Below are 20,758 nucleotides of genomic sequence, written 5' to 3'. Positions count from 1 at the left end.
CACCCTGTCCGTAGTTGAGGTCCCATCCTGCCCACCGCGGTGACATCACTGATAGAATTTGGTAGGTCATTCCGTGATCTCCCGCACTGAAGTGTACTTTTCGGTCTGTCAAGGTACAGGACAGTTTGCTTCACATGAATGAGACAGTGGGTAAACTTACTTTGTTTTTTCGATGTGTTCTTCGACTATTGCAGGCCTTCAGTATACGATTTGCATTTAACTGGTTGTGGACTCATTTTGCATCCGAGTTGCTGACAACAGACTGTTTCGACAGGGCGCAAGTAAGCACACGATCCGTGTGAATGAATAGGCTTTTCTAGACCGGTTGGAGCTCCACTGTGTTTCAATATCAAACTAATTTACTTGCGGGATTGAACTGTCAACTACTGCCGAGGTATTAGACAAGAGCAGAGCGAACCGCGAATGTATCTGGATTGAAGGACCTGCCCTATCATCGATTATCATCATCTGGCAACAAGATCAGGCAAACGAAGGACGAAAAAGACATACAACCTCATAATATTGCCTGCAATTAAGTAAATTGTATCGGAGGACGATGTCAACTGAGGTATGTGCATCAACATTCAGTTAAATTATATTTCCTTTTAACAATGACAGCTTGCAAGGTTCCGGGTAGCATTGTCCGGGCGTGTGGATTGTGCTAGCTAATGGTCGATTCGATATTTTCGCAAAAGTATGTCTGTAACAGGGTAATGACTGACACATTGATAACTGATTAACATTTTCTATGTTAGTGACGATAACATTTGCGTGCCCAGTTTGCAACGTGTGTGTTGATGAGCGCTTGGCAAAACTTTAATGCCTGCATACGTCGATAGAATGGTGTCCAAATTGATTATTTTTCAAAGCTTAGCCTAATGAATGAACTTTATATGGTACCTTGAAGCACAATGCAAGCTTTTTAGTCCCAGCAGCATTTTAGTCAAACATATTTCAGTTGCAGATAGGACTACTGTTGGATACAACGACGATCGTGTGCCATGCCATCGTCATCTTTTGATCCTTCTTTTTATACGCTATAGCCGACAGCCTTCCAGTCATTTTTTCATAATTTTGACACAAACTTCATATAATCTTTAGTGTCACAACTAAGATAATTTTCTTTCACAATGGACTGGCAGTCAAAACGCTACACTCCTAACTTGATCGTCGTGGTAGAGTATAGCCTGCTTGACTCGACTATTCTGAGCTACACATTAGGTTGGTCGGTCATTAGAACGGTATCACAATGATGTTGTGAATCTTATTACGAATTTTTTGTATGTTACATAACTACTCTCTTGGCCACTATGTTGTTTACCGAACTGGTGGGCTACAGTAAGTCGGATCTGACAGCGTCTCCCGCGCTTCGACACTTCATGCATGTTCAGACAATAGGCTTTCAGAGATGAAGAGCTTGTCGCCTACCGTACGCAAGTAAAATCTAGATGACCAATCATGTGACCTGTAATCACTGTATTTTGTATGTATTTTTTTTACAGCGAAAAAGACAACGGACTGTTGAAGACTTCAATCAGTTTTGCACCTTTGTGTTGGCTTATGCCGGGTATATCCCATACCCAACGAAGGTAAACAAAAATACATTAAGACTAACGCAGTTTTTCACCATATTGAATTGATTAAACATCGTTGTCTTAAAGTAACTTTATTGTGTTTTATGACGTCAAATAGTCAGATGATTTTACACAGTTAACAAAAATATTTAGGCCTACACAGTAGTGTAGAACTACAACAGTAGTTTATTTTTGTTTTTTATTGAGTAAACATAACTGTTGCAGGTAGCATTGTGGAGACGTCATAACTCCAGAATAACAGTAGTGAGATCCCAGAATCCATATATTATGATTATTTAACCTCAAGGAACCTTGACCAACCCTTCATTTAATAGCTACATTTGGATTATAGTTTGAGTATTTAAGTAATCCCCTACATTTGATGGAATTTAATAATTACACTTGTGTATATTTATGGGATTGAATATTATTCTGGCTCCATATCAAAACTGACATTAAATCATCAATTATGACATTTGAAACCAGAACTACCATTTGTTTTCTGTGTGGTATTCTCGGCAACAAGTTATCACTGCATACTGTAATCATTACTGAATTATAATATATCCTAATTCAACCCTACAAATACCATTTGGTGTATGCCCTTACAGGAATGGTGCTGTGATGAGGGTGGACCAAGGGACAGCGGCACGCACAGCACTAACCATAGTTCATGGACACACCTCTCATCCTCAAGTACAGATGGCAACCCTTCCAAACTCCAGAAAGAAAAGGATGAGAAGGTGAAGAAGAGGAAGTCCGACAAGAAGTTGACCGGTCAAAGGGAGAAAAAAACAAAAGGATGTGATTCAGGAGGGGTGAAGAAGTCCCAAAAAACTCCATTAGATCTTTTGTTTCCTAACCAAGCCTCGCCAGAGAATCGTGAAAAACCAGGCATACTGCTAGAGGTCCAAGCCAGCCCTGAGGCCAAATCCAGCAACGCTGTCTCAAGTCATAGTAAAAATGACCAGACAGGAGCAAAAGAGATGCAGAGCTTTAAAGGTGCATCTGAAAAGAGCAATGCTGAACTTCAGATGAGAGGATGTGGCCCTAAGGAAGTGAAAAGGGAACCTGTTGATCTGACCATGGCAGACCAAATTGAGACATCAAAATTGAAGGCTAATCCACAGGAAGAAGGAGAACAGGGGCCAGAGAAGAAGAGAAATGAGAAGGTTGGAGGGAATGAGGAGGAGAGGAAGAGCCTGGAGGATAATGAAAATGGATTGGAGAACGCCAGTGTCCTATGTATGGTTATGGACAAGCAACTTCCTGATGACCAGGAGACTGGGTACTATACTGACATGGATGGCAGCAGCCCATACCAGTGTGGCAGTGACACAGAGCAGGATCCTCAAAATGGGGACTGCAACAGACTTACCCGCTCAGGTCTGTGTCTCTCTCCATACCCTCAGATTGCCTCCAACTGTAATTGTGCATTTCACTATGCTAATTATTTATGTTTGTCTCATTTGTATCGCAGTGTTTGTCAAAGAAGATGCATCTGGAAATAACAGCAAAAAGGAAGGTATGTTGAGTTCATTTTTGATCCGCTTTTTAATCATTGTGTTTAGGAGAATTTTGAGAATCATCATTAATCACCCCTCTTGTTTATCTGTCCTCAGAAGACTCCTGGGACCTGATAACTTGTTTCTGTTTGAAGCCGTTCGCGGGACGACCCATGATTGAATGCAGTGAGTGTGGGACCTGGGTGCACTTGTCCTGTGCAAAAATACGCCGTACTCATGTTCCCGAGGTGTTCGTCTGCCAGCCCTGTCGTGACTCTAAGCAGAATATCCGCCGGTCCAACAGGGCTCGCATTCGCCCCCGAAAACGCTTCAGCGACTAAATGCGGAGCTGCACCAACTCCCCACATCCGTCAAGACACATGGCCATCAAGCTCTCTAGGACTGGAAAATACAGACATGGGTGGAAGGGAATGAACAAAGGCCTGTCACACACCTGTCATGTTCAGCACAAGTATTCTTTGTACTGACACCAACGTCATTAACAAAAACAACCATAAATAGAATTGGGAATTGGTCACTGTTTACGGTAAAACTACACATTTACGTACAATAACGAAGATGGGAGTGATGTGAGAGCAGTCATGACAGAAGGATGTTTAAGGTTTACAGGTGTTATTGTTCAAAAACTTTTTGCGTTCACATGCATATAACATGGTCTAGACACACCCATCTTTATTTGCATCTTATAGAGAACACTTTCTCAAGGGCTTGCTTCAATTCACCTCCTACTATATCCCGGGTCCCAAGTTTAATGATGTTTCTCAGGGCAGTTTTTTTCTCCTCTCTTTTATTATATATCAGATGGCAATTATTGGGTTACACTTTGGAACCATTGTAACATGTTTCCTCTATTTTTAGTTCCTCACTTATGTTTTATATTATGCTCTGCTGAGTGATTGACTTTAATGTACATATGATCGTAACTGCAAATTATGTAAATAATTGTTTGTAAAGTCGTTTATGTGACCTTTGGTTAGATGAAGGCAAATATTTTCACCGTTTTTTATATGGGGAGATTATTTGCAGTGACAGGTCATTGGCATGGAAGGGATTGATGGGGGAAAAGTTAATGAAGATAATACTAGTAAAAAATATATGATTTATAATATGATTTATTCACATTGATATTATACAAATGACTTGACAGCATTTTCAGTCTTGTGTCTTGTTTTATTGCAAGAATAAAGCAGATAACCGGTTGTTGAGACCCATTCAACAACACATGGCTGTTTTTGTGTTCCAGCCTCAAAATCAAAATCTTAAATTCAGGAAATGGGCACGTTGTCCACCACTAAAGCATTTACACTTTTTTTCAGTTACTCGGAGCTGTTAAATTGGCGTGGTCATTTTGGAACCGGGTTCTACTCTTCAGGCTTCACAGCTGGGATGTCTAATCCTTTCTCTCTGGCGTAGGGCAGCACTCCGTCTTTGTAGAAGAGCTCCAACTTAGCTACCGTGGTCTCCCAGAACACAGGATCATAAGCCACAGGTACAATGGCAGTCTCTTCCAAGGTGAAGACTACAAGATCGGCCTGATGCAACCCTGTAACAGCCATCTGACACTGAATCTGAGTGTAATAGCTGTGCTTGGGTTTTAGACAATAACCCATTCCTTCTTGGATCTCTAGACAGAAGGTCTTATCCTCCTTGCAAGCCTGGGCTACTGTATTTTGACGGTGCTTATATGGACATTTGACTTCCAGACAAAGCAGGCGCTTACCATCCAACTCTTGCACAATCCCATCAGGACTGGCAGCCAACCAGGGACGTTGTGAGTCTATAAACAGACCACACTCCTGCACCTGCACTGGTCTCCCCAAAGCTTTGCTTTTCAAGCTTTGATAGTGGCGGACAGCCTCAGCCTCCCTCTCGATGCCCCAGCTCATGGCCCGAGTCTTCACATTTGGGCCCTCTCCTGTGATAGCCGCCAGGTAGGATGCAGCCGGGGTTGGACTCTTCCCATTCACAAAACGACTGTGGGAGATGCGGTGAGCTGTGGATGCTGTGATTCGGTTGTGACGCCATTCAAACCAGCTGGGATTTTCCCTTTGGCCACGAGTGTGAACCTCCACTGCATTAACAACGTCTCCCTCAATCTTCTTACTCAGAGATACAATCTCAGGCCTGGGAAGATGGACCAAGGGTCTCGCCTTATCTTGAGTGGTCTTGGTCTTGACATGCATTTGTGCTTCTTTTTTCTTTTCTGTGATGATGGGGTATCTCACTTCAGGAATCTTCTTGGCAACAATCTTACCTGGGGGTTTGGTTCTCCCAGGGGCTGACTGCTTTGAGTCACCTGAGGCTCCAGATGCCGTTGGTGAGGTGTTGACATCTCTCTGTCTTGGTGTTCTTCTCTTTGAGACAGGAGCTTCCTGGTGAGAATGGGAGCTCTTCTGTTCTATACCGGTGGGTAACATTTCCGATGAAAGAAAAGATAAGGATTCTGAAAAATAAAGAATCAGCATTTGTGGGTGAAATACATAGAAAGGAACGTATTCACAACTTTGGTTGTAAAATGCATTGTTTAGGGATGAAAATGACCATCAAGCTGCTGATAAAGATAACTAAATGTGCTGGTGTGATTTACTCCATTGATTTACTTTATGTTGGCTTGTCTTCAAGGTATCAGTGCACACATGTGATCCTTCTATTGGACTTTCTCACTCAATCTTTTTTTGTCACTCTTTCTGATGTGTAATCTCTTTGGTCCATGTTCGTCCCCCCTACTTTATTCTGTGAATGGGACCATGCAGATGGTGCAAGGGTAAATGTCTCATCTGAAGTGGAGCCAATACATGCTGATTGAAAGGTGTTGTTTTCCCCTCTTCAATTGGGTCAGGCCACACACCTTCATAGAGGCTCTGATCTCATAATGATACAGCTGAAACTAAGCTTTAAAGTACATCTAAGCGTTTACCTCAGCGGTGATACATTTTATGGGGACATTACTCCTGGACATTCAGTGTAGATTTAATAATTCCCTGGCAGGGAGTAGATCCCAGCATGTGAGTCTGACATCTCACACTACCCATCAAGGGGAGCTTCTGGAGTTCCATGTGCGTAGTGCAATAATAGCCTCAGAGCACGTTTGTGGCTATATACAGCCATTTCCAACAGAGGCTTAAGAGAGTCACACAAGTCAGTTCATGTGCCCAACTGTCAGGCACAGTTTACTCTTACCTGCCCATCCAGACGAGCAGCGCAAAATGTCACTCTCTCTTAATCTTCAGCATTTTTTTTATGGACTATGGATTTTTAAATAATTCTTATAAAGGTAATGATGAAATAAGAAACCCCCAAAAAACACACTTATTAATGCACTTCCATATCCGAAGACTATTGGGTTAGTGTTTTGCCTGTTTCCAACACCCACCAATCCGTGACCTCCCCTTACAACGTAGTTCCTGCTGGTGATATGGCGTCCTCCTGTGACTACGTCTAATAATTTCCAGTGAAGTAGAAATCGAAACTTAACCCTTCTCAATAATTCTGTGTCGACTAGTTTGAGTTTTTCAGGTATGTAATGTTTTGATTATTTTAAATGTTTGTAATGTTCGTAACATTGATTACGATCGGGATGCATGTCATGTCTTCTAAAGTCCGAAAATAAATCCCACCCCAAACAAACCCCAATTTACTCATGTTAACGGTAGCCTACGTGACACGCAGTAGCCAGAACAGTTTCAGATCATTTTTGTCATTCTTGGATGTTCACGGATCATAAACAGACTTAAGTTTAAATCCCAGTCACACTTACCCGTGCTGTGTTTAATCGAATGCTGTCTTGGTCCGTAGCCTACACTTAATGTCGTGTTGTTATTGTGTCGTGCCGTACCGTAGTAGACTACTGAACTAGGTTAGCCGACTGTAATAAAGAAAACAATGACTCACTCCCACATGATACGTCAGATCGACTAGTTTCGGTGCGACTCTGTAGAACATGCCCTAACATGTCCAGGGGGTAACCCGGTAGTTCGTGTTATAGTTATGAACATTATTTGGTCCCCCCAAGTGGGTGGGGGGAGTACACTTTCTAATATTATTGACCCTTGTTCGCACCCAGTTTTGAAATCATTTACGGTTTACTTCATGCAGCTTGTTGTCCATGCCTCATGTCGGTCTCCCAGATAACACCTTCTCTCTATCTGAGCGGTGTGGATGCTGCTCAGAAGCGAACACTGATCACCAACAGGAACATAACTCTGATAATAAATGCCACAGCAGAGCTTATGGTGTATCCCAATTACAAAGGTGTGGAGGTCCTTCATGTGCCTGTCCAGGATCAACCTCATGCCCCATTGAGACACTACTTTGAATATGTAGCCGAGTCCATCCATAACAACCATTCAGGAAACACATTGGTACACTGTTCTGCTGGCAGGAGCCGGTCTCCTGCCCTTATCATGGCTTACCTCATGAAGCACAAAGGGGTCAGTCTACGTCAGGCCCATGAATGGGTTCTAGAGAACAGGCCTCACATTCGTCCCAATGCTGGATTTTGGCGTCAGCTGATGGAATATGAGAGAGATCTTCATGGGAAAAACACAGTGAGGATGGTAGCCACACCTTGTGGGGTATTCCCAGAGGCCCTTGACAATGAAGAGAACTCTGCATACTGCTTGAATGTTTGACAAATACTATGTCTGTGATTATTATAAGTTGTCAGATTTATGGGGTGTTTTGATTTATTTCTTCTTGGTTGACCTACACACTTCCAACATTTTGCCATATTCATACACTAACTGAACTTTGTCACTAACAACATTCATGCCATGATTGTCATTATAGGACATTTCATAAAGCAGAGAACAGATGTAGTGCAAAGTTAATTAGAACAAAGTTGTTACTATTTGAAACAAAACAAAAAATGCTTTTTCAAAAGGCATTTCAGAGGTTTATTTGTTAATTATTTACAGGAATGTTTCTCTCATCTCAATCAGCTGTATTTGTTTTCGTTCACCACTAAATTCTAAGTCTCAAATGGAGGAACATCAGCACGGTAAAATGATCAGTGTTCTTGTAAGATGTTCAGTGTTTCACTCAATTAAACACAATGGGCCCATCGAGTGTTCCCTATTCAGTATTGAAAACTTCTTTTTGTCTGAATGTCATCCAGAATCTGCTGCAGCTCCTCATCTTCAAAACGTCCCTCGAGACTACAATCAAAAGCAACATTTAGTCAACTGTGTTTTGTGGTGTAATTGTCTGTAATTATATACATACATGTAGTCAAATGGTCAGTGTCCAACTAAGTGGTGACATCACCAATCCAGGTGGTTGGGGAAATAATTGGCAAGAGATATATCATTGCTTTTAAATAATCAAGTTAACAGGACCAACCTTGGTATGAGGGCTTTTGCTTCCTCTGCTGCTTCAGGACATAGATTGGCCAAACTTGCCAGCTCAAATTTATGCAGCTTCTTCTGTAAAAGTAAGCTACCCAATATGGGAAAGAAAATGTTCATACTTGCTAACAGTTTTATTAACACTGTAAGTATTAGTTAATCAGCTTTACTCACCTGCGCACACTAGCTATCGTTTCTCTGTTTTTAAATCGGCTAAAACGTGCAGTGTAGTTGAGCGTCTTCATAAAAACCTCTGAAAGCTCTTGTTCGTCCTCAGCGCTCTCGTTCTGCTGCTTACGATGCTCCAAGAGCATGTGCACCTCGGAGTTGAGGAGTGTCTCTGCATTCTCAAATTCTGTAAAGTTAATTAAATCCATGAGGGTTTACTGCCCACATCGATACTTTCAAAAATCGAGATAACATACAGCCTAGTTAGTTACCAACCCTTTGGGAAAAGTAATTGGGATGCATCCTCCTCAATATCACCAACATGCATTGTTGTTGAACCACCTCCCGATGCCATTGTGATTTGTCTGTAGTTGCAATGACGACTCGCCTGCTGCTGATGCAATCCCCCAAAATAGAACAACTCAACAAACCCAAGCCAAAACGGGTTAATCACTGTGTATCGTATTAGTTAACATTGATGAGCAACAAATACTCTAGCGTTTCGCGATCCAAAATGCACGAACGGACATGACGTAACATATTTTGTCTTTCTGAGAAAAGGATACGTCTGTTATTGCAACGACACCTATCGTCAGGATGACAAGTTAACCTTAAATGTTTAGTGTCCTTCCCAATACAGTGGTGAACATCTTTTAAACAAGATGTACTTAATTCATGGAAGCAAGCGATTCCATAAAAAAACAATGTATTATATTGTTTTAACAAAATAATGTAAGTCAAAAGGAAGGTTGCGTTGGCCGGGAATCGAACCCGGGTCAACTGCTTGGAAGGCAGCTATGCTCACCACTATACCACCAACGCATGCCGAAGGGGCTCATGGGTAGAATTTGGTTGGAGAATTTCAACTTTCGTGGTTGACCGGGGTTCGATTCCCGGCCAATGCAAAAAAAATGTTTTTACAAAAGATATAATACATTTAAATATACTCTGCTAAACATGTTCATTTTGATTTAGCTAGCTAGTTTAAGATCTATCATGATCTGAGGATATTTTACCTGTGATTGCTTGAGAGTTTAGGTTGGTTGAGGGGCAGTTCTATGGGCGTATGTGAAGCCCTCTGTGACATGCTTGCGTGTAAAAAGGGCTATACAAATACATTTGATTCGATTTGATTGCAGAGACGTGGTACTGTAGTTCTCTCAAAGAAATCTGATCTTAGACAATTCTCGCAATCGAATAAGAACAAGGCGCAACAGTGCACCCCAAATCCCCATAGTGGTCACAAATGGTAGTATTCAATATGGTTAAGACTAGCCATAGAGAATGAATGGGAAAAGTTAAGGAAGTTAACAGTCTGCTATGAATAGTCTTAACTTTCTATGGTTCTGGGAGCCGCTATCGAAATGCGGGAGATTCCCGAAACTTCCGGGAGACTTGGGATGTCTGCTTTTTTTAAGCCTGATGAGTCTTTCTTATGGAAGGAGGCTTCACGTGGCTTTGGGCCCATATGGGCAGTTATGCTCAGCTCATGGTTTTTACAGTCAATGCTCACAACTATTACCTCCAACGCCAACTGTTTGATACCAAACACAACAGCGTTTCACGCGTTCGCAAAGAGATAGACAGGCAAGAATTTGGCCAATGGTTGATGCTTTTATAATAGACCAATTGGTGTGCAAAAAGGTGGGACTTACAACAAGGGGTTAAATCGATGCAAATATGCGGGCACATACAATTAAATGTTATACCAGTTGCACATCGTATAACGCAACTAACGTCAAATTTGAGTTAATTTTAAATACTGGCCAGACACTTTCTTAAGGTCCTTATAAAAAGGACATGTCCGGGAAAAAGGGGACGTATGTCACCCTATCTATCTCTAGTCAAATCAACACACGGTAGGAGCTCAACACAGCCACTTAGCCACCGGATACTTCATTCAACACAATTGAAAACCACCGTCCAAATCATAGACTGTGGTCCTAACACGCGAGAGTGAGATTTCTACGCTGCAGGCACAAGAAAATGGATTTATTTGACGATCTTCCAGAACCATCGCAAAGCACAGGTAACACCTACCAGTAGCGTTAGCTAACGATATATTGAGGCTAGCCACTCGGTAATAGCTCACTACCGTAGCTATAGCTAACAACTTCCTTTAACACTAGCTAGCTACTATCCAACCCTGGTTTTTACGTATCCCTAGACAGCAAGCAGCTTTTTACGATTTAATAGTAATTCAGTAGGTTTCACTTTGTGAATTAATTAATAAGTTATGACATTTTCGTTATGTGTGTGTTATAGGTCAAACAAGGATTCAATCACCGAAGGCAGATGACAGGGGTTCTAAGAGGAAACTCGAGCCTTGCCATAACGAGAAAGAGGTGGAAGAAAAGAAGTGGGAGGAAAAGAAAGTTTGTAAAGGTTTTCAACATTAACAGTCCACAGTATTTCTCGAAATGTTTTGAAGGCTATCAAGTAAATCCCATCTAACAGAGTAAAAATAATTCTATGAAGTGAACTTTACTTTTTTCCATACTCACAGAGCATGGCTGCATTGATAGCCTGTGGTGTTTTACGTACACTGGCTCTCAAAATGTGGGCACGAGGAGTAGTCACACCCCATCAGTTACTGCACAAAGTTTGTAGTAGTATAAAACGTACTTACCCCTTATTTTTTGTTCCACAGGACTACCATCTCTGAAGGGGTATTTTGCAGCAAGGAGAGGTGAAAGAGATGAGATGCAAGATGCTCATGTCCTCCTACCTGACATTAACTCTTGCTTATCTTCCCTGCCAGCACAAGTGTAAGTTTCTTGAAAACTATCTCCAGCCGACAGCCAACACCGTTTTCAGCATGTTTTAGAATGTTGTTTTTACATTGTCTGTCTCAAACACATTATGGACTAGGATTACCAGGCAGGCTCAATGCTTGGACTTCATGGATGAGATGTGCTTCAAATATTGACCCTGTGATCGGGTTTGTGTGCTGCTCCAGGTCTCGTGTTGCCTACTTTGCTGTGTTTGACGGCCATGGCGGAGCTCGTGCCTCTCGCTTTGCTGCTGAGCATCTCCATCACACCCTTGCACTTAAATTTCCTAAAGGTTTGTTTAAATATATATGTATCCTTGGTAATTCCATCTTTTGACAAGATTGGTTATGGTTTAGATGATGTTCTAGTTTTTTTATGTCACCTGCTCGATCCCAATACTTATGCACAAATAAATGGTGATGAAGTGCACTTACTCTTTGTTGATAAAACATAGACATGTTGAAACAGTCAGAAATAAGTGATATTCTGTACTTTCCCTCTTTAAACATTTTCACATGCCTTAAATTTAGACTTGACTGTCCATGTACTTAAGGAAGATGCTGCATATTTGTCACCATCTACAGGAGTAACTGAAAACCTTGACAAACTGGTTAAGAAATGTCTACTTGATACCTTCCGGCAGACAGATGAAGACTTTTTGAAAAAAGCTTCCAGCCAGTAAGAATAGATTTACTTTTTGAGGGATGATTGATTAATCTTGTGTGTTATGATGAAATCTTACAATTTAAATCCTGACGTTAATTGATTTCATCACTATGCCCAGTGAGCTAATACACCTTATGTAAATGTGCAACATAGAAGTAACTTCACCCATTTATAATGTTTCAAAGGAAGCCAGCCTGGAAAGACGGGACAACAGCCACCTGTGTGCTGGTGGTCAATGAAATGGTGTATGTTGCGAACCTTGGGGACAGCAGGGTAGGCTGCTCATTCCAGTTTTCATTGTACTTTCTTTCAACTTAGTTACACGACCAGTTAATGATTAATAAATAATATGACAATTGTTTCCATGGTGCTTTCATTTAGGCTGTGCTGTGCAGAATGGAGCAGGAGGAGAAGATCAATGAAAAGAAGTGTGTGACTTTACCTCTTAGCAAGGAACACAACCCCACCATCTATGAGGAGCGCATGAGGATCCAACGTGCTGGGGGCACTGTCAGGTGGGTGTAATGCTCTAATAAACAGTGTTGCTCCACATGGACTGTGAAATCAATATCATTCTGTCTATTGTGACGACAGAGATGGTCGGGTGCTTGGTGTGTTGGAAGTATCCCGCTCCATTGGCGATGGCCAGTACAAGCGCTGTGGAGTAATATCCACACCAGACCTAAGGCGCTGTCAGCTCAACCCCAATGACAGGTTAGTCTAGTCGAGACATAAATGTATTGACGTATACATTCAAACATTTCATAAATTATCCTCTGTCTCTTCAGGTTTATCCTTCTGGCATGTGATGGACTATTCAAAGTATTCTCTGCAGAGGAAGCTGTTCAATATGTCGTCAGTGTCTTGGAGGTAAAGCTATCACAGCAGTGAGGGTATATTGGTCATTCTCGGTTGGTCAGTGAAAAATATGTTTTTGTACCTCCTACTTATGTTTGTGTTATATACGGTACTTGTGTTGTTTTAGGATGGGACTGTGGAGAGAAAGGAGGGTCAGACAGAGGAGGAAAGCCACTATGAAGCAGCTTGCCAGCGACTAGCTAATGAAGCTGTGAGGAGGGGCTGTGCAGACAATGTTACCGTTATTTTGGTGTCTATTGGTTTTTGAAAACATCACCCTGACTCTTGTTCCTCATGGTACATCACAGGTTCTGCTCTGCTGAATCTGCTCCATGACTATATGAACAGAGAAAGTATTCATGTTAAAACTCTTAAAACATGGAGGTGTTCTAATCTCTAAATGTGAACTGTTTATTGACCATCCTGCTCCCTAATGATTTGCCATATCAACCACTCTGATTTGTGTCCATGTTGTAAGTTTGCCTTTCTTATTAAAACATTGTCACCGAACTGCCATGAGATGTTCCTTATGAGTTTGTAAACCTGCAAGCATTCAAAAGGTTTCTATTCAGAAGACGGAGAACATACATTAGAGTGCGTATGGAAATGCAAAAGACATGAGTGAAGAAGACGTTTGTCAATATCCCTTCATGCTCTCCGTGATGCTAGGTGGCGGTAATGCACCTCAGAGCTGAATGGCGAGTCGTTGACTAAATTGAAAGAAGTCCTAACTGTCCGGATATATTTACAACACTCTAACCCGATCTCATCCAGCAAACACCTTGCATAGATGCAAAGACAGCTGTTGACATGAAATTCAAGTTGAATTCTCATCGGATAACTCATACCTCTGTGTGCCATGTGTTTTATGCGTTTACTGCCACCTGTGCATGGAACATCATCTGATCTTCGTTTTCCATCGATCTCAATGCAAGGAAGCTCCCTTTAAATAAAAAGCTAGTGAGTTACCCCGTTACCGGAGGGCTATGTTAAAAATGTGTTAGCGTCTGAATATTTAATGACTGACCATAATAAGTATCACAACCACGCCTGTAAAATATACGTACCGAGTCGACATGAAACGTGGATGTCATGCCTTCTATCTGGCGTCCAAATGTGAATCAGGAAAGTGAACAGATGGCAAGTGAACACAGATTACTCATAGTTTAAAATAAATTACTACCACCCATCTCTCATAATTTCTTAAGATAATTTACACGTCTGGAATGGATTCCTTCTTGGACTTTGAGGAGTGCATCAAAGACTCACCTACATTCAGGTACCTCTCACAACAACATCATACATTTGATAACTTACTTTTGATTGCATGTTTTCATAGACTATCAATTGGTGTTTTCACAGGCAAACCCTGGGCCATTGTGAAAGTGATGTGACCGAACTAGAGAGTCGTGTGGAAAAGGTACCATGATAAACTGTGATATTACCTTAGGGAACATGAATCTACTAATGAATTTCGTCCGTCGGAGTGCTTGTGGGGTTCTGATTGGACTGGACAGTCTGTTAGAGGGCAATGGAGAAAGTACTCCTATGCACTAGGGATTGTTAACATTTCTTGCTTCTATTTTTCCTATTAAGGTGATGAAGCTTTGTGGGAAGATGGTTGAATCAGGACAAGCATACAATACAGCAAATCAGTTATTCCTCAATGGATTGGCAGAATTCTCCTCGTACCACAAGCAGGACAGCATCATTATGGTATGGAGAAAATGTACTTGACATATTGACAGGCATAATGGATACAAGTTTCAAGAAGAATGCATTCTGATGGTATTAATAAACTACTTTCCACCTCAGAACTGCATGAGCCAGTTTAGTCAAGGGCTACAGGAGATGATCAACTTCCATACTGTAAGTAGTTTCTTTTTGTTGCTGCAGTCTTGTCAGTTTCAGTGGGTAATTAGGTTAGGTATGCTTGGTGAATAAGCTATTGTTTACATAAAGTACATTATAAATTACCAATCTCCACAGCAATGACCATCATTGTATATAATAGATATATTTCTAATTTAATTCTGATGACTTGTTTCTCTCTATTGGGCCAACTTCCTGGCTCCAGATGCTGTTTGACCAGACACAGAGAGCCATCACTCAGCAACTTACAAACCTCCTAACACAGTATGTTGCATCAAACGTGTAAACATCAGCTAGTTTCGTTTTGTGTGATATATTTAGAATACTGTTTTTCACACCATGAAGATCAACCAATTGCTTTCTATTCTTTCAGTATTTATCATAATGTGCTCTTGTTATTTAGGTTCCTGCCACAGTTGAGAGAGACAAGGAAGGAGTTTGTGAGAATTGGGGATGATCTGGAGACAGCAGCCATGAAAAATGCCCAGATATCTCGCCACAAAGCCAGTGATGCTGAGCGCAGCAGCCATCTTCTTCTGGCCACACGCAAATGTTATCAGCACTTTGCGTTGGATTACTGCTTGCAGGTAGACAACATTCTCAACCACAGATTTATAAACGTTTTGATAATATCAAGTTTTGTTGTGGTCAAAGAGGAAGCTCTCCGATATACAGAGAAGCAGTCAGCATCAAAGAGCATGCACAGTTTTACTATATATTACTAACTATCTTCTGCTCCTTGATTGTATTCACCCAGAGATCCTGGAAGAACAGGATAGCTTTGTTTGTTTAAGTAGGCAAGTGAGAGAACACGTTGAGATGGCTTAACAACTGTGTTTACTATGACTAATGGGGATAAACCATAACAATAATCTGTCTTCTATTACAGATCAACAATTTCATGGTCCAACAGAAGGTGGATATCTTGAATTCTGTAAGTCATGTTTTCTAATTGAAGTCAGAAATTACTGACAGGGTTTGCTTATTTTAATTTCAACTTTAGTCCAACAAAGTATGTTATATACAAAAGTTGTAGAACATTTTTAACTTATTTTTTTCCATTATGTTTCAGGTCTTTTCATACTTCCATGCCCAGTACACCTTCTTTCACCAAGGTTTTGACTTACTGAGGGATCTGGAGCCTGCTATGAAAAGCATGGCTTCACAGGTGAGGCCAAAATGATTTTTTAAATGTAGTAACACATGTGAAACGTGAACCCCTCAGAGTATAACCATTGGAAATAATGCGTCCCTTAATGTTATTTTAATTCCTTATTTTGTCTTGGCTGATTGTACAGCACTTTGAATAACATTGGTTGTTTTTACATGTTTAATCGAAATACACTTGACTTGATTTAACTGTATTGTTCAGTTATTTCTTGATCTCTTTATTAATGATCTTTACAATGTTTGTTATAGCTTGCCCAAATCTCCACTGAATGCACAGTAAAAAGAAAGGACTTAGAAAATACTCATCTTCTGGTCCAGCAGAGAGTGAGTATATTTGTTGCAAAGTCTTTCGTGTTGACTATACACCATAGAGTGTGTGTCCTACATTTAAAATGGAAATGTCCACTCTCAGGATGCCTCTGGGGAACCTATAGTAAGCGCCTGTCTTGACCGAGGTGAGACTATACAAGGCTACCTCTTCAAAAGGTCTCGTAGAAAGAATAAGACATGGAAGAGGTAAGTGAACATTCTGCAAGAGAAGACATTCTTTCACATCTGCCTAATTATCGACATAATCCGGATGTGTCTGTTCTTCCTTTAGATGCTGGTTTTCTATCAAAGATAAGCAACTAAACTACAGGAAAACACACAAGGTTTTGTCTCAAGTTTTGTCTTGAGTTTTGTCAATTCTGTCTCCTCTTTATTTAACTTCCTTAGAGTGAAAGATTCTTGACTTTGTGTTCTGCAGGAGGAGCCTCTGGTGCTGTTTGATGACCTCAGGCTCTGTGCAGTGAAGAGTCTGGACAGCGTTGACCGCCGCTTCTGTTTTGAACTAGTCTCTGTTCAAAAGTAGTATTTTTTCACTTTTAAACTTTATTGGATAATTTACAGTGCATTATGAATCCTTGTGTGATTTTGTAATGTTTGCTGACTGTTCATTGCTAGAGTTGATAGCGAGGCCGACCTGATTGACCTTTGTCCATCTACCCAGATGTTGTGCCCTCCAGGCAGATTCAGAAGAGCTGAAGCAGGCCTGGATTAGTGCTGTACAGGGCAGCATTGATTTGGCTTACCGTGAAAAAGTAGAGTCCCAGCAACTGCAGGTAACAATATCTGAAATGTACTAACATTCCAGGAATTACACACTCACATAAATGGTAGACCTGAAATAAAAGCACCATCAAATACATTTACATTTTCTTCCAGCCCAAACATATCCCCCAGCCCATCAATAATCTAGATCCCCAGCCTGGCCCGGCCCCTGTGAGGCCTGCAGTCCTAGGTGTAGCCCTCCGAGGCCCGGGGAACCAACGCTGCTGTGACTGTGGAGAGGAGCAGCCTCGCTGGGCCAGCATCAACCTGGGCATTACCATGTGCATTGAGTGCTCTGGGATCCATAGGTATGGCATGGATCGGAGGATTCATCTCACAGGCAGTTTGACGGCAGTCCCATTTTGGTTGTCAAATGTCATGTTTGTTTTGGTTGTGCTGTTTGTGTCGACAGGAGCCTTGGAGTTCATGTGTCCAAAGTACGGTCTCTCACCCTGGACTCCTGGGATCCAGAGCAGCTAAAGGTACCAGTCATCAACCATGTTCTTAATTAAAACTACTCTTTTTTATGTAGGTTAAAAGTGCATTATTCCTGGTATGGACCTTATTTCCCCTCCTCTGTAGCTATTGTGCGCTCTAGGTAATGATGTCATCAATGGGATATATGAAGCCAGGTGTTTGGAGGAGGACAGAGTGAAACCCAGTTTTGACAGCCCACGGTACGTACAGTGGCTATATGTCATATTTGGCACTTTTTCGTCAAATTCAGCAATTGACAATTAATCAATGCACTCTTTAAACTAATCTCACGATTCATTACATTAATAATGTTCTATAATAATGCTCTATTACCATATCTGTTTATCAGCTCAGAAAGAGAGACATGGATTAAGCAGAAGTATGTGGAGAGAAGATTTGTTAAAGGTGGCAGCTTTCCTGAGACACGTAGGTTCACAGTGACCTCACCGTATGTTTCAAAGGGCTCCATATATTTTGCCAAACATTTGGAATCATCCCATTTTCATTGCTGTTTTAGAGATGGGGAAAGAAAACGCAGGACGTCAGTTGTACCAGGCTGCATCACAAGGGAACCTTGTCTCTATGGCAGCCGCATTGGCCCAAGGGGCAGAGGCAAACTGGAGCTACTCTGAGGAGCAAGGACGCACACCTCTGATTGCGTCAGCTATTGGGGTGATGAAACTGATACTTCTAATTTATTGTTGAAATGATAGTTTTTTGTTCTGTGTTTGTTTACATGTGCCTGTGCTTGTCTGCAGGGGTCCCTTTTGGCATGTGAGTACTTATTGTTGAATGGAGCCAATGTAAACCACCGTGACCAAAGAGGACAAGGGGCTCTTCATGTGGCTGCCACCTGGGGCCATACAGGGTGAGGATTTGGAGTAGGATTCTATTAACCCATGTCTTTGGCTCTAGTATGGCATAGACATGGGTTTAAAATCAATTTGGTGTTTCTCAAATGGCTTTAGCTAAGATACCCACTTTTGCAGGCAAGTGTGTCTGCTTCTCAAGAGAGGAGCCAATCAGTATGCGGCTGATGAAACGGGACAGGACCCACTAGCTATCGCCATAGAGACGGCACATGCTGACATTGTGACATTGTGAGTAACGTGGTAAATCATATCCAGAAGTGTTTTGTAATTGTGCAGTTGATAAAAAAATGCATCCACGAGCAGTTGATATATAGTTGATATAGCACTTAAGATATCTTGTTGTTTTTTGCTGCAATGTTCTAGGCATTGCATTGCACTGTACTAGGCTCTACTGTATATGTAAGCAACTGAAATGTTATTACTGCACTAAAATATGTGCGCCTGAGATGTGGCACAGACTTTTAATTGACTGTCTAATCTGTGTACCAAAATGTTAAAGAAATTAGAATCGTTTTTTATCATTTTTTCTTGTATGTTGACAGATTACGTATGGCCCGTATGAATGAAGAGATGAGAGACTCTGAGGGATTCTTTGGATCTATGGGTAATACTTTGAAATACAGAAACAGTGCAGAGTTTAACAACCCTATTCCTAGAGACCTGCTGTACTGTAGCTTTTGGGTCAGACTCTCTACCTGATACTAATAATTAGCTATTTGGTAAACTAATTCAAATTAGTTAGGAATAATAACAAATACTTATTAGTTGGAATACAGGAACATGACTAGGTAGCCCAGGTCATGGCAGGATTCAACACAAACCACTGTACACAGTGTTTCCCACACATAGACTAATTTGTGGCGGTGCGCCACAGAATCAACACCGGCCGCCACACATTGCGTTTCGTAAAACATTTTTTTTAATCGCTATTTAGGTAAAAACACGCAGCGTATTCGTTCAGCTGCATTTCCTTTCCCTGCTCTCCCTCCGTCTCTTTCACGCACGCGTCTTTCTCACATACACACACAGTCACTACGTCAGCACACGTTAGCAACGATGCATACGCCGTTCTAGTGAGACCGACAGCTACATCAGCGAGCCTTCAGCATTAGTGCCGTAGCTAAATGTCTAGGAAAGTTGAGGCTACTTTTCGCTAGGTACCGACGGACATGTCTTAATCGAAGGTTCCCCTTCGTTCTTTTGGTGAGAAGTTTCAAGAGCTAGCTCCTTACCCGGCGTCATGGAGCTGACCTGTTAAAAAGTTATTTAGCACCCTGTATGCAGCGTCGCTACCTGCATATGCAGAAATTATTTGTTTGTTGTTGTTGATTTTGTGAATTATTTCGACCCCCCCCCCCCCCCGCCACATATAGCTTTCTAATCTGTGGGAAACACTGCTGTACAGTTGACCCGTTTTCTAAGCTGCTTGTGTTTTGGTGAACAGGTGACGATGAGACGTTCCAGGACATCTTTCGTGACTTCAGTGACATGGCTTCCCATGACCCAGAAAGACTGACCCGGCGACAGTTCAGCAGAAATGGAGATGAGGAAGGAGAAGGGAGCCAGATATTGTATGAACAGCACAATGAGAAGAGCACTTAGGTGTAAAGTTTATCAAAGAGAAAGGGCATTACCATTTTGCAGATAAGGATTTTGGGGAATCCTTCGATTGGCTGTAGTGTCTGGCACTTCTTTGAATATTATTTAAAAAATCAAGCAATGAGTTAAAAATAATCTGACTACTCAGAACATATGGGAACTAATGATGCTAACAGTCTTAAGTGTTTATAAATTATGTTCTATAATTATACATACTTCTTACTTGAATACAGTTCAACTGACCCTTACAACTCTAAACGAATTATATATTGAGTATAAGTGAAATAAGTAGTCAGCTGTGTTGCCTGAAAGTACAAAATAAGGGATATACTAGTGTTACATATTGAAATAAGTGTTATATTATATTTTAATGTTGTGTGTACATATTTTATGGCATTTCTGTTACTACTCAACTTACTTAGTTATTACACAAATCGCTCTGAGTCGACTTAATAGGTCATATAATACGATGATAAATGACTTCTTACTAAACATGATTTTTTGTCCTGAATTTTTGTATTTAATCATGGAAACAATTTTAGACTGATTGTTCTGTCCTTAATTCTAGGAATTAAGTGAACCAAAAAATGGTTGTATGGGCATTTTGAGACACTATCGAAATGACATACATAAGAAATATTTATGTCTTGACACGAATTAAGTTTTTTGTGAAACACTAGAATTGTGTTTCTGTTACCTGTGAGATGAAGACATGTTTTCAAAATAAAGGTTTTGTCTGGGCTATAATAGTGATGTCAATTTCAG

The 20,758-nt window shown here is 41.1% G+C and overlaps 6 protein-coding genes and 1 non-coding gene across 9 annotated transcripts; 4 read left to right on the top strand and 3 right to left on the bottom strand.

Moving 5' to 3' along the window:
• The first annotated feature begins 31 nt into the window (after nt 1-31).
• LOC124477647 (PHD finger protein 13-like) lies at nt 32-5,533 on the top strand. 2 transcript variants are annotated; one of them, XM_047035582.1, is made up of 5 exons: nt 32-568; nt 1,503-1,589; nt 2,186-2,960; nt 3,055-3,099; nt 3,200-5,533. In XM_047035582.1, the coding sequence occupies exons 1-5, from the start codon at nt 557-559 to the stop codon at nt 3,418-3,420; spliced, it is 1,140 nt and encodes a 379-aa protein (XP_046891538.1). In that variant the 5' UTR covers nt 32-556; the 3' UTR covers nt 3,421-5,533. The 2 variants fall into 2 exon arrangements, with proteins under 2 accessions (XP_046891538.1, XP_046891537.1); XM_047035581.1 differs by having other exon boundaries at nt 33-568; nt 3,197-5,533.
• Nucleotides 4,197-7,258, bottom strand: LOC124477648. The gene is made up of 2 exons (XM_047035583.1): nt 6,858-7,258; nt 4,197-5,543 (listed from the first exon to the last, which is right to left on the bottom strand). Exon 2 carries the CDS (start codon nt 5,515-5,517, stop codon nt 4,462-4,464), a length of 1,056 nt encoding a protein of 351 aa, XP_046891539.1. The 5' UTR covers nt 5,518-5,543; nt 6,858-7,258; the 3' UTR covers nt 4,197-4,461.
• LOC124477650 (dual specificity protein phosphatase 14-like) lies at nt 7,197-8,176 on the top strand. Its single transcript, XM_047035586.1, has one exon. It carries the CDS (start codon nt 7,213-7,215, stop codon nt 7,729-7,731), a length of 519 nt encoding a protein of 172 aa, XP_046891542.1. The 5' UTR covers nt 7,197-7,212; the 3' UTR covers nt 7,732-8,176.
• polr2d (RNA polymerase II subunit D) lies at nt 7,978-9,166 on the bottom strand. The gene is made up of 4 exons (XM_047035587.1): nt 8,890-9,166; nt 8,620-8,800; nt 8,441-8,536; nt 7,978-8,256 (listed from the first exon to the last, which is right to left on the bottom strand). Exons 1-4 carry the CDS (start codon nt 8,966-8,968, stop codon nt 8,178-8,180), a joined length of 435 nt encoding a protein of 144 aa, XP_046891543.1. The 5' UTR covers nt 8,969-9,166; the 3' UTR covers nt 7,978-8,177.
• Nucleotides 9,167-9,274: 108 nt separating this feature from the next.
• LOC124477649 (integrin-linked kinase-associated serine/threonine phosphatase) lies at nt 9,275-13,425 on the top strand. The gene is made up of 10 exons (XM_047035585.1): nt 9,275-10,642; nt 10,879-10,998; nt 11,264-11,381; nt 11,573-11,679; nt 11,972-12,065; nt 12,239-12,326; nt 12,435-12,568; nt 12,648-12,767; nt 12,842-12,923; nt 13,039-13,425. Exons 1-10 carry the CDS (start codon nt 10,600-10,602, stop codon nt 13,177-13,179), a joined length of 1,047 nt encoding a protein of 348 aa, XP_046891541.1. The 5' UTR covers nt 9,275-10,599; the 3' UTR covers nt 13,180-13,425.
• trnag-ucc lies at nt 9,364-9,435 on the bottom strand. Its single transcript has one exon. It is a non-coding gene; the product is annotated as a tRNA-Gly (tRNA).
• Nucleotides 13,426-13,617: 192 nt separating the features above from the next.
• zgc:162872 (BAR_ACAPs and ArfGap_ACAP domain-containing protein) lies at nt 13,618-20,719 on the top strand. Of its 2 annotated transcripts, XM_047035576.1 has the most exons (23): nt 13,618-13,871; nt 14,120-14,190; nt 14,274-14,331; nt 14,508-14,627; nt 14,727-14,780; nt 14,989-15,047; nt 15,187-15,370; nt 15,673-15,717; nt 15,856-15,951; nt 16,203-16,277; nt 16,366-16,469; nt 16,555-16,606; nt 16,702-16,802; nt 16,945-17,056; nt 17,160-17,353; nt 17,458-17,527; nt 17,628-17,722; nt 17,872-17,948; nt 18,040-18,194; nt 18,281-18,390; nt 18,512-18,622; nt 18,937-18,998; nt 19,839-20,719. In XM_047035576.1, exons 2-23 carry the CDS (start codon nt 14,138-14,140, stop codon nt 19,994-19,996), a joined length of 2,145 nt encoding a protein of 714 aa, XP_046891532.1. In that variant the 5' UTR covers nt 13,618-13,871; nt 14,120-14,137; the 3' UTR covers nt 19,997-20,719. The 2 variants fall into 2 exon arrangements, with proteins under 2 accessions (XP_046891532.1, XP_046891533.1); XM_047035577.1 differs by having other exon boundaries at nt 13,618-14,190.
• Nucleotides 20,720-20,758: the final 39 nt, after the last annotated feature.

Source organism: Hypomesus transpacificus, chromosome 15, assembly GCF_021917145.1.
Source record: "Hypomesus transpacificus isolate Combined female chromosome 15, fHypTra1, whole genome shotgun sequence".
Lineage (NCBI taxonomy): Eukaryota > Metazoa > Chordata > Actinopteri > Osmeriformes > Osmeridae > Hypomesus > Hypomesus transpacificus.
This window is presented reverse-complemented; position numbering and strand designations above follow the sequence as displayed.

What these genes read in the sequence shown, in the direction of transcription:
- LOC124477647 (XM_047035581.1), top strand. An exon ending in ATATCCCATACCCAACGAAG is followed by an intron (nt 1,590 to 2,185) that starts GTAAACAAAAAT and finishes ATGCCCTTACAG; the next exon opens with GAATGGTGCTGTGATGAGGG. An exon ending in CAACAGACTTACCCGCTCAG is followed by an intron (nt 2,961 to 3,054) that starts GTCTGTGTCTCT and finishes TTTGTATCGCAG; the next exon opens with TGTTTGTCAAAGAAGATGCA.
- LOC124477648 (XM_047035583.1), bottom strand. Translation starts at nt 5,517, where the DNA reads ATGTTACCCACCGGTATAGAACAGAAGAGCTCCCATTCTCACCAGGAA.
- LOC124477650 (XM_047035586.1), top strand. Translation starts at nt 7,213, where the DNA reads ATGTCGGTCTCCCAGATAACACCTTCTCTCTATCTGAGCGGTGTGGAT.
- polr2d (XM_047035587.1), bottom strand. Translation starts at nt 8,968, where the DNA reads ATGGCATCGGGAGGTGGTTCAACAACAATGCATGTTGGTGATATTGAG. An exon ending in CCAATTACTTTTCCCAAAGG is followed by an intron (nt 8,801 to 8,889) that starts GTTGGTAACTAA and finishes TTAACTTTACAG; the next exon opens with AATTTGAGAATGCAGAGACA. An exon ending in ACGATAGCTAGTGTGCGCAG is followed by an intron (nt 8,537 to 8,619) that starts GTGAGTAAAGCT and finishes CATATTGGGTAG; the next exon opens with CTTACTTTTACAGAAGAAGC.
- LOC124477649 (XM_047035585.1), top strand. Translation starts at nt 10,600, where the DNA reads ATGGATTTATTTGACGATCTTCCAGAACCATCGCAAAGCACAG. An exon ending in CGTGCTGGGGGCACTGTCAG is followed by an intron (nt 12,569 to 12,647) that starts GTGGGTGTAATG and finishes TTGTGACGACAG; the next exon opens with AGATGGTCGGGTGCTTGGTG. An exon ending in ATGTCGTCAGTGTCTTGGAG is followed by an intron (nt 12,924 to 13,038) that starts GTAAAGCTATCA and finishes GTGTTGTTTTAG; the next exon opens with GATGGGACTGTGGAGAGAAA.
- zgc:162872 (XM_047035576.1), top strand. Translation starts at nt 14,138, where the DNA reads ATGGATTCCTTCTTGGACTTTGAGGAGTGCATCAAAGACTCACCTACA. An exon ending in CTTACAAACCTCCTAACACA is followed by an intron (nt 15,048 to 15,186) that starts GTATGTTGCATC and finishes CTTGTTATTTAG; the next exon opens with GTTCCTGCCACAGTTGAGAG. An exon ending in ACTACAGGAAAACACACAAG is followed by an intron (nt 16,607 to 16,701) that starts GTTTTGTCTCAA and finishes TGTGTTCTGCAG; the next exon opens with GAGGAGCCTCTGGTGCTGTT.